Below are 10,000 nucleotides of genomic sequence, written 5' to 3' on the forward strand. Positions count from 1 at the left end.
CCGCATTACGGCACTTGGCATGCAAATCGCTTCTGTGCTGCAGGCCGGGTGCTGGGCAGGGCTCGCGGAAGGTTTAAACAGGGTTGGAGTCGTTTACGAGGGGACAAGTGACAAGGAAAAAAAATTAAAGCCTGAGTTCTACTGTGTTGTGCTGAAAGGGAGAATGGTTGTTTTCCCTCACTTGTGTTCAATACTGTAAATAATCTGCCTTGCTTTTTGTGAGCTCAAAGGACGCCGTGGCAGACATCCACAGCAGCAGCAGGGGGAATTCGTTTACTTGGAAACCATCAGCGACTGTGTACACACTGCTGGTGAATATTAGATGATTGGATAATGAGGTGTTAGCTAGGAGAGGCTGCACGCAAGCACAGATCTGCGGTTTTGGGGGGCACTTTCCTTAAAGGATGTGGGACTGATGTAGAGCCAGCCTCCCACCCCTGCAATCTGTCCTGAGCAGGCGGAAGGAGGGAAGGGGTTTGGGGGACAAATATGCGCAGACTTAAAAGGAACTTCCTAAGTGTCAACTCTCTCAGGAAGTGACAGAAGCATAAGCCCTGCCATTTTTTTCTAGGGCACTTGATAACTGGGTATTAATCACAAAAAAATAAATAACCCTACTATTTATGACAAATGCCTTTTTCTTAACGATCTGTCTATGCTAGTCCTCAGAGTCACCCTATTGGCATTTTTAAATTAGTAGTCACTTTCTAGGGTGGGACAAGATATTTCAATCTCTTGCAAGGAACTGACTTGGTTTAAATGTCGAGAAACAAACAGGAAAAAATCCTGAGCAAGACTGCTTCTGCAAATAGCTTTTGATTAGTTGGGTTTTATCTCCAAGGTACCCACTAGTGGCCTTTATTTTTCTAAACGCTACATTTTCTGCTTACAGTCAAATGCTTTTTCATGCTACTTACAAAAATAAATACTTGTACTTTGCTCAGATCATAATAGCTCATTAGAGGAGGCTGATTTTGGACCTAGACTACAACCTAACACCAGAGGGCTGGGGAGGCCCCTTGAACCTATTGCGTGAAAGCTCCACTCTCTAGGGAAGCGAGGAACTGAGGACCGGGGATTCAACCTTCTTAATTGTGAACCTCATTAGTGACGGTTGCTAAGCAAAACACACACCTACCTTCAGTGCATGGGAAGGAGATAAACAATACGTCACAGGCTCTAATGACATCGGTGCTTAGGGCGACCTTTAATTATTATATTTTTGTTCTCTTATACCTTAGTCATTAATGTAGAAAAACAAATTAGTTTATTTTTGTGGACCACAGCAGATTCATAAATTGTCTTCCAGTTTTTGTCTGAATCATATTTCACGCTGATAATCTGCACACGCTTCATTCATTTTCCTGTGCGTGCATCTGTCTGCCTCGTGTGTGGCTCTCGAATGTGGGACCTCGGGATAGAGGATTTGTCTTAAAACCATTTAGTTTTACAGGCTCTTTGCTCTAAAGGATTCGATCATGCTGTTTTATTTGCAATTCACTTAAAAAAACACTCACATTACTTTCTCCACAATTCATATTGGTCAGAATCTCGTAATTATTATGAAATGTTTAATGGGGGAAGTGGCTCTTATTCTAAAGGGGATGCGTTCAATTGTGGGTGCTGTGCAGAGCACGAAGTGGGATGTGCCTGAGGGGCTCGGCGCAAGGCCCACTGTGTCTGAGTCTTTCTGCATTCCGACCTGATATCCAAGAACCTTTCTCCCTACCTACCACCCTTATGGAAACCCTTCTCTTTTAACAAACAAAACAAGAAGTCAATCAATTGAAAGCATTTGGTTAAAAAAAAAAAAATGTATGCTGGTTGGTATTTTCACCCCCTCCTCCTTGCCCCCACTCTTGTGTGAACACGCACATACACGTGGATCACATGCACACGCACTCTAGCCAGGGACAGGAAATGGTCCTGACTGTCCCTTCGGAGCTGACTGGACCAGGATGTAACCACCCACTGGGCCTGCACGAGGTATCTGGGTATGAGCTTCTGGATGGGCGCTTCCGACAAACCAAAATAAAACCAAATAAATTAAAATCGCAAGAAAAGCAGTAAGCAAAAGAACGCCTGGAAACATGAAGGCCGTGGCAGGTGAATGGGAAAGTCCCGCTGTTCAATAAAGGAGAAGAGAAAGCCTAGGAGGGCTGTCTCCCCTTCCACCTCGGGGACACCCCCTCGTCCTGCCTTGGTGCAGGAGGTCTGACCAAGGGCGGGGGCCTGGTGAGAGTAACTCCACATGAATGAACATAAAGGATGGTGCAAAGAAAAAGAAGCATCGCAAATAAAAAAAAGACATGTAACATGTGCCTACCATTTTCCAGATAAGAAGGGGCCGTACCTTCTGACGGGTCTAGGCGGCGGGCCCGCCTCCCGTGTTTGGAATTGTTGTGCACAAACATGTTGTCTGACACGGCCAGCACGTGGCCGTCCACGTTGACTGTTGTCGATACAACAACCTGCAAAGATGAAGTGGATTTGAAAATGGAATTGGCAAAGAAAAGCAGAGCCCCCTGTTAGGCAAAATACAAGCCATCTTAAGTACTGCAGAGCACAAGGAAATTTCACGTGTTCCTGGACACTGTTGATTGATGTGCGTTCACAGCTTTTTTGGCTAATGGGGGTGGGTGGGTTGTTTTGTTTTGTTTTGACTCAAGATTGCTTCTCTTCAAAACCTGCTCCACTAATTACAGTTTAATCTCCTATTATGCTAACAAGTGAATTCAATTCAGAGAAATATTCTTCTAGCCATTAGCTTCAGAAACACCCCTCTAGCCACTCATTTTAAAGCCGCTGTTTTGATTGATCTGTTCACATATTGATTAGATAGTTTATCTAATTAAAATGAGTTCACTTGAGACTGGCCTCCCTTGAAGAGCTGGGAGGATTCAGAGTTGCCCAAAAAAGGCTTCATAAATCAGGAACATTCCTACTGCCCACATTTTATCAGGAAACGATCCCTGGGTCAATTTTACAATTACATTTAATGTCTGGTAATGAACTTTTTTGCATCTGAAAAGACTGAGTTGAATATGAATAGTGGGAGTGTTTTCAATCCTGGAAAGGTATTCTTTCTCAAGTTCATTGCAAAGGCTGGCAAGGACCCTGGTATGCCAAGGGAATGTCCTCTCTGTTGCGGTGAGAGGCTTCCATTCTTAGGTCCAGGCACAAAGGATGTCGAGGGGAGAGATCACAGATCAGGCCCTCTTAAGCCCTCAGCTGCCTCGTGGTAGAGGGAGAAACGAAAAGGGCCAGGCAGGGATGGCCTTGCAGACTCCATAGACCTGCCCAGGTGAGCTTGCCACAAACATCCAGAAATGGCATCCCTGAATGGACCCAGGAACCAGGAAATGACAACCTGGCCCTGAGCTTTCTCTAACAGAGGTGGTGCATTCATCCCGGACTAGCTGGAGCTGCAAAGATCTGAGGCCAGGTTTCATCTGGGTCTTGCAGAAGCACTCCTGGAGCTTCAGCCCAGCTCTGACCTGAAGGCAGTGTGGCTCTCTGCCACAGTTTGGGCACACTCGGCCATGTCTTTGAGTCAGCACCACCCAAGGGAACCACAGCCCTACAGAGAATTGTGCGGTGGTTGCAGGTGAGTGGAGAAGCGGAAGGGGTTCCCAGTCAGGGTACACCTTCCCTGCAAGGCCCAGACAAAACACGCCATGCAAAATGAGCTTAAAAGCCAAGGCCACCATAGGCCTCAGTGAATTGTGACACATCAGTGTTGGGTCCGCACATGTAAGGAATCCCCTGCACCAGCATAATCGGGGAAACCAGGGGGAGGGGCGCACGGGGGTACACGGGCGATCTCTGTACTTTCTGCGAAATTGTTTTTAAACCTAAACTTCTCTAAGAAAAATAAAGCCTATTAATAAAATAATTAAACTAGTTACCTAATACAAAATGAATACAATTCATTGTATTCAATGAGTCACTGAATATAAAATAATTAAACATACAAATAAGTAGTATTTTCAGGGGTTTAACAAAGAAGCCAAAGCTTATGTTTATATATGAATATATGTGCAAGTGATGGCTTCTTTTTTTTTTTTTTTTTTGAGATGGAGTCTTGCTCTGTTGCCCAGGCTGGAGTGCAGTGGCACGATCTCGGCTCACCTCAACCTCCGCCTCCTGGGTTCAAGCCATTCTCCTTCCTCAGCCTCCCTAGTAGCTGGGATTACAAGCACTGCCACTGCGCCTGGCTAATTTTTTGGTATTTGTAGTAGAGATGGGGTTTCATCATGTTGGCCAGGCTGGTCTCAAACTCCTGACCTTGTGATCCACCCGCCTCAGCCTCCCAAAGTGCTGGGATGACCGGCGTGAGCCACCGCGCCCGGCCGGCTTTTTCGTTTTAAATCTCAGACTCCACAAGATGATGATGCAGCAGGGGCGGTACACACGCATCCCACCCAAATGCCCTCATCGGGGGCAGCTTCCCTGGCATTTCTTCCCCTTGGCCACTGCCAGGATTGTTGAGGTCGCAACAGTGTCAAGCCACCCAGAACCTCAAAAGGTTATAAGTGCTGCCCCAGCATCCCAGGTCCAGCCTTGGGTATCTCAGCACCTTCCTTTTTTGACCACTGCCCACTGGCTTTGCCCTTTGCAGCCCTGGTGGGAGGTGGCTTTGCTGCCCCTTTGGTACCACAAGTGGGCCTGGCAGCCTCTGCCTGGAGGAGCCAAGGCCTGTTCCTGGTCACCCAGGTGCCCCCCTTGTGTTCTACCTCCCAGGCCCAGCCCTGGGCATTGAAGACACTCTACAAATGCATTATCTGAATATGATGCAAAGATGCGTAACTAACACTGAGGTGCAGACTTAACCCTTTTTACGTTCCTAAACATGATAGGTTAAAGAAACATGAAAAAGTAAAAACAAATTTAAAAAGTTTTTAAAGACACAGGCTTTGCAGTCATCTACATATAGGTCAGCCACGAAGGGTAAAGAGTGTAGTTCAGCAGAGAGAGCAGGCAAGCTGTGCTCTGTGTCTCACCTGGGCTATAGCACCTACAGAAAGCTGCTGAGATTGTGAAAGCAGCTGAAACTATTGTGTAAGCACTGCCATCCTCCTAGGTCAGTTACACCTTCTGAGAGGCATGGGGCTCAGCTAAAGAGACCAGAGGAAGTTCTAGTAACTACGGGTCTGCAGTCAACCACGAGATCACCTGTAACTGACGCTGTGTTCAGTCATTGGTGAGACAAAGAGGACACAGCCCCTCAGCCCTGCCTGACTTCCATTCTGCTTAGAAGGATCAATATCACCAGTGCCCTGTGAAGCCTAGTGCGTGACAAATGGAAGCAGACCCAACTGTTTGCAGGAAACACTGTCCCCAGCTGCAGACATGACTGTGGGCGGGCCCAAAGAGCCCGCCTCCTCTGACCAGCTGACCGGGCAGGCATGGAGACAGATGTCACGTGATCCACTAAAGGACTGAGGCATAAGTTAAATTTCTGAGAAATGCTTTGAGCTATTTGATGGAAAAACTGGGTAAATCCCAAACAGGAATCATTCTGCTCTTGGGTCATTCATCCAAGCTAGTGGTCATTTCCATTAGCCGCCAAATTCTTCTCTGGCTGGTTTTGTATTCTAGCCCAGACTATTTTTACAATTAAAATTAGCAAAATCATCCAATGTGTTTACCCTGAATTAGCTTCCTAATCATTCACAAAAAAGGCAAGAAAAATATGAATCTATCATCATGGTATATAAATCTATCATAATTCATCCCTGAACCCCCCCAGCTACCCCTCTGTATCCGTCTTTTGGATAAAATCTTCTGAGGCAAACCAGAGACAGGACTTAGCCTGAGTTTAGGAACAGACGCAACTAGCATGGAAAGTGGGCAATAAGAACACAGTAAACCTCGGGGGAAGGAAGCCGAGGCCAGGAAGAGACTCTGGCAGTTGCAGAGGTCTGTACTAAGCAGGTGCAGATCCCTCTATGAGGAGGATCTCAGATCTGGAGTATTCCCAAAAGGTTGCATTATAGTTCTCCTCCCACTGAAAATCAATCCATCAATCAATCCCAAAAGAAGCACTTCTGGGCCAGGCACGGTGGCTCATGCCTGTAATCCCAGCACTTTCAGAGGCCAAGGCAGGCGGATTACTTGAGGTCAGGAGCTTGAGACCAGCCTGGAAAACATATTGAAACCCCATCTCTACCAAAAATACTGGGTGTGGTGGTGGGCGCCTGTAATCCCAGCTACTCAGGAGGCTGAGGCAGGAGAATCCCTTGAACCTGGGAGGCGGAGGTTGCAGTGAGCCGAGATCGCACCACTGCACTCTAGCCTGGGATACAGAGCAAGACTCTGTCTCCAAAAAAAAAAAAAAAAAAAAAGCTTCCACATGGCCATGTTTTCAAAGCTAAGTTCACTGTTCGCTATATTGTGCCCACATTAGACTTGATGAATCTGGCATACTGAATATACCAGATCATTCTTAAAGCATTTTATTTGCATATTTTTATCAAATGCACCAATTCCAGTTTGCTTCCAAGCCCTTAAAGAACTCAAGATTACTTCCGGAACAGTTGCAAATCAGAGAATTCAAATTTGGTATGAAAAGTCAGGACCACGGTCCACGTGTCTTTGAGAAATGTATACCTGGAATCTCCGCATATCTCGAGGGTTGCCTGCATTCTTCAAACAGTTCTGATTGCACTTGAGGAAAAACTTTAGAAAGAATCTATAAAAAATACAAAAAGATGATATTTATTAGGGTTATCAGACAAAAGACTCAAACTTTTTAAAAGACACTCTTGCGCAGGGAGGAGTGGAGACTCAACCCCACAGCTTCCACACTTCCCTCTAGGGGGCGACATTGAGAAGAGGCTCTGGGAGAGGCGGCGAGGAGGCACCCAGAAATGGCCACACAGGAGAGCAGTGAGTTGCATTTGCCTTGACGCTGTGGGTGTCCAAGCTTTATGATAATAGCTGCGACTTTCGCACTGGCATTTCTTGGCTCAATCTTTGCACAACTGCCCATTAACCATGGGAGAAACATTCAGCCCAGACAGGCCTACCATCTCCACCCACTGAAAATGAAGGATGCCTAGTTAAATTTGAATTTTGGATAAACAAAAAATAATGTCCCAAAGCATACCCCTCACTAAAAAATTGCTGTTGACCTGAAATGGAAATTTCACTGGATGTGCCATATCTTATCTGGCAACCCTAATTCCAGAGGTTACCACTGCCTAAGCAAACACGCTTTTAAATATGGGTTTTAAGAGTTACAGTAGTGCCTGTAATCCCAGCACTTTGGGAGGCTGAGGTGGGCAGATGACTTGAGGTCAGGAGTTCGAGACAAGCCTGGCCAACATGGTGAAACCCCATCTCTACTAAAAATACAAAAATTAGCCAGGTGCGGTGGCATATGCCTATAATCCCAGCTACTCGGGAGGCTGAGGCAGGAGAATCGCTTGAACCCAGGAGGTTCAGTGAGCAGAGATCGTGCCAGTGCACTCCAGCCTGGTTGACAGCTCAAGGCTCTGTCTCAAAAAAAAAAAAAAAAAAAAAAGAGTTACAGTAGGTACAGCTCTTAAGAAGCAATTGGGGGGTGGGGCAGGAGAATCACTTGAACCCAGGAGGTGGAGGTTGCAGTGAGCGGAGATTGCACCACTGCACTCCAGCCTGGGCAACACAGTGAAACTCTGTCTCAAAAAAAAAAAAAAAAAAAAAAATCTAAGAACTGATTGGGAGGCATATTGTTTTAACCAAGAATTCTTGAGGCGGTAATGAAACTGTTGCTGAGGCAGAAAGCAAGGAACAGCACTCTGCAGGGCTGGGGAGGTGAGGCCGAAGCGAGTGCTATTTCCATTTCCCGCCATGCCTTGCCCTTATGTTTCATGGCATGAAGATTCAGGGGTCCTGACAGTGTGTTGAGATGCTGTGACTAAAACGTCATCATGTTGTCCTCCTCATTCCTGCATGCTCAGTGACACTGCAGGAGAGCTGGCTTCCAGTCTGAACTCAAAGAACCTGGGAAGCCAGGCTCTACCACCACCCACAGGAAAAGCGGGTAGGGGGGTTTCTCCCTATACAACCTCTGCCTCAACTTGAAAAGGCCACAACCAAGAGGTCCCAGAGCTTGGGTCTGTGCTGAAACACCCACTCTCTGCACGCGGCCAAGCATCCTGTCCAGCAAGGTCATCAACACAAACCTTTCTCTATTTCCTCCCAAAATATCATCTGTCCTACTTGGTGATTATTAATTTTTGATGAAGTTTCACATGATTTTCTTACGTTCAAGGTTCCTCGCTGGCAATTAGAATATCAGAAAATGAAAACACTCAACGGACCAAGACTCATGTAAGTGCCCCCCCAGCATATCCTGGATGACTTCTTACTGTGGCAGAAGAAAATCCAATTGATGGGGGAAAGAGTGGTGGCCACTTAATTAAATTTTCCTGCATACCATGAGGCCTCACCATTTTAGGCCAGAATTTACATCTTTTATTAACTCACCTCACCTATACACTTAGCTCACAATGCCTCTTCACACCATCTGCCATCAGCATACAGTAAGTCACTTGATATTCCACCCACCAATTTTTCCTAACAACCACTGTGCAATTAAACTCCACACGTTCCGCAGCGAGGTAAATGAGGCGCACCTGCGGCCACACTGCATTTGAACTGCATCAGAAAGGGCCTAACAAGGTGAGGGCGCTACCAAGTTATCGTCCTGTCAGGCAATTAGGTTTTCACTTCGGGGACAGCAACACGGTGCAATTACACCACACATTACCACCCAGCTAATCTTCGGAGCAGGCGCCGGCCCGAGAAGCTGCTCATCTGCAAATGTACCTGCACGGAGCCATCTCCAAGAGCTTTGTTTGTGATTTGAGAGATTTCTCCCCCGCTCCAGAGGAGGTTTCTTTAAATTTCTTGATGTCTTTTAGACAGTCACCCTTTTACCTCCAAGAGAACAGAGCGAGTTTTGATGATACCCTAACTAGCCCTCACTCGGCACTGTCATGAAGAGCTGGGTTTGGCATTCTTAGGCCTTCACTGTCATCCTCTGCAGAAATCAGCAGGACAAAGTTGGGTGCTGGACCCCAGAAACATACTGAGCATACCCAGGGTCAAGTCAAGCAGGTGCAGATACACACCTATGCACACATACACACATGCCACCCACACATACACACACATGCCCACACATACATACACACACATGCCCACAGACACACATGCCCACATGCCCACACTTGCATACACACACACGCCCACACATGCATACACACACACACGCATACACACATGCAGACACATGCACACATATGCACACATACATATGCACACACACACATGCATTCTTGCTTGCTCACTCCCTCTCTTTATTTTCTATGTGGCAATGATAGTTTGTGCTTCTATCCAAACTGCCTAAAGAGCAGTGCAAGTACTTGAGAAAGAGCTGTCGTGCACAACCCTAGAGACCAGGATCCTTTCTGAGCACACAGGTCCCAGTGACACAAATAAAGTAAGCTCAACAGTCAAGTGGCTCCATGCCAGGTTCTTGGGGCATCTACAGGGACGGACAGAGGGGAAGCCTCAGCAGAGAGAAAGAAGAGCTCTACGCTTACCTCTTACCCTAGTTTTGGTCATGTCTGAGTTGGGGATTCAATTAAGCCTTTGCAAGGTGGCTGGCACCGTACAGCAGGTGTGTGACTCTGATATTGTGCAGAGTTACACACGGAGCAAATGTATGCTTTCACGAGGAGGTGCTCAGTGAGCCACACGATTTCAGTGTTTGGGGAGGGGGTGAGAAAATCGAATGCCCGACATGTGAAGTCAAAAGGTAATTCTCATCCTTTACTCAATTACCCTTTAATTGGCTTTTTCCTAAGAAATATCTGACAACCACTTTACATATCTCACTTCTAGAGTCTGGTACACAAAGAATTTAATACTCTTGTTATGAAAGGAAAAATCTTTCCTATGTCAGAAAATCTTTGGCTTTAGCACCAATAAACTCTTTATTACTGCA

At 46.3% G+C, this 10,000-nt stretch overlaps 1 protein-coding gene across 10 annotated transcripts in view; it reads right to left on the reverse strand.

Moving 5' to 3' along the window:
- The window catches only part of EBF3 (EBF transcription factor 3), a 127,465-nt gene that overhangs the window by 35,824 nt on the left and 81,641 nt on the right, over window positions 1-10,000 (reverse strand). For 6 of the 10 annotated variants that reach the window (XM_009459521.5, XM_009459519.5, XM_009459518.5 and 3 more), the window contains exons 7-8: window positions 6,613-6,694; window positions 2,327-2,471 (exon numbers count right to left, since the gene is read on the reverse strand). In XM_009459521.5, coding sequence (XP_009457796.1) covers window positions 2,327-2,471; window positions 6,613-6,694 — 227 coding nt within the window. The remainder of the gene's footprint in view (window positions 1-2,326; window positions 2,472-6,612; window positions 6,695-10,000) is intronic. The other 4 variants (XM_054660007.2, XM_016919630.4, XM_001142497.7 and 1 more) reach the window with 1 other exon arrangement.

This window comes from Pan troglodytes, chromosome 8, assembly GCF_028858775.2.
Source record: "Pan troglodytes isolate AG18354 chromosome 8, NHGRI_mPanTro3-v2.0_pri, whole genome shotgun sequence".
Lineage (NCBI taxonomy): Eukaryota > Metazoa > Chordata > Mammalia > Primates > Hominidae > Pan > Pan troglodytes.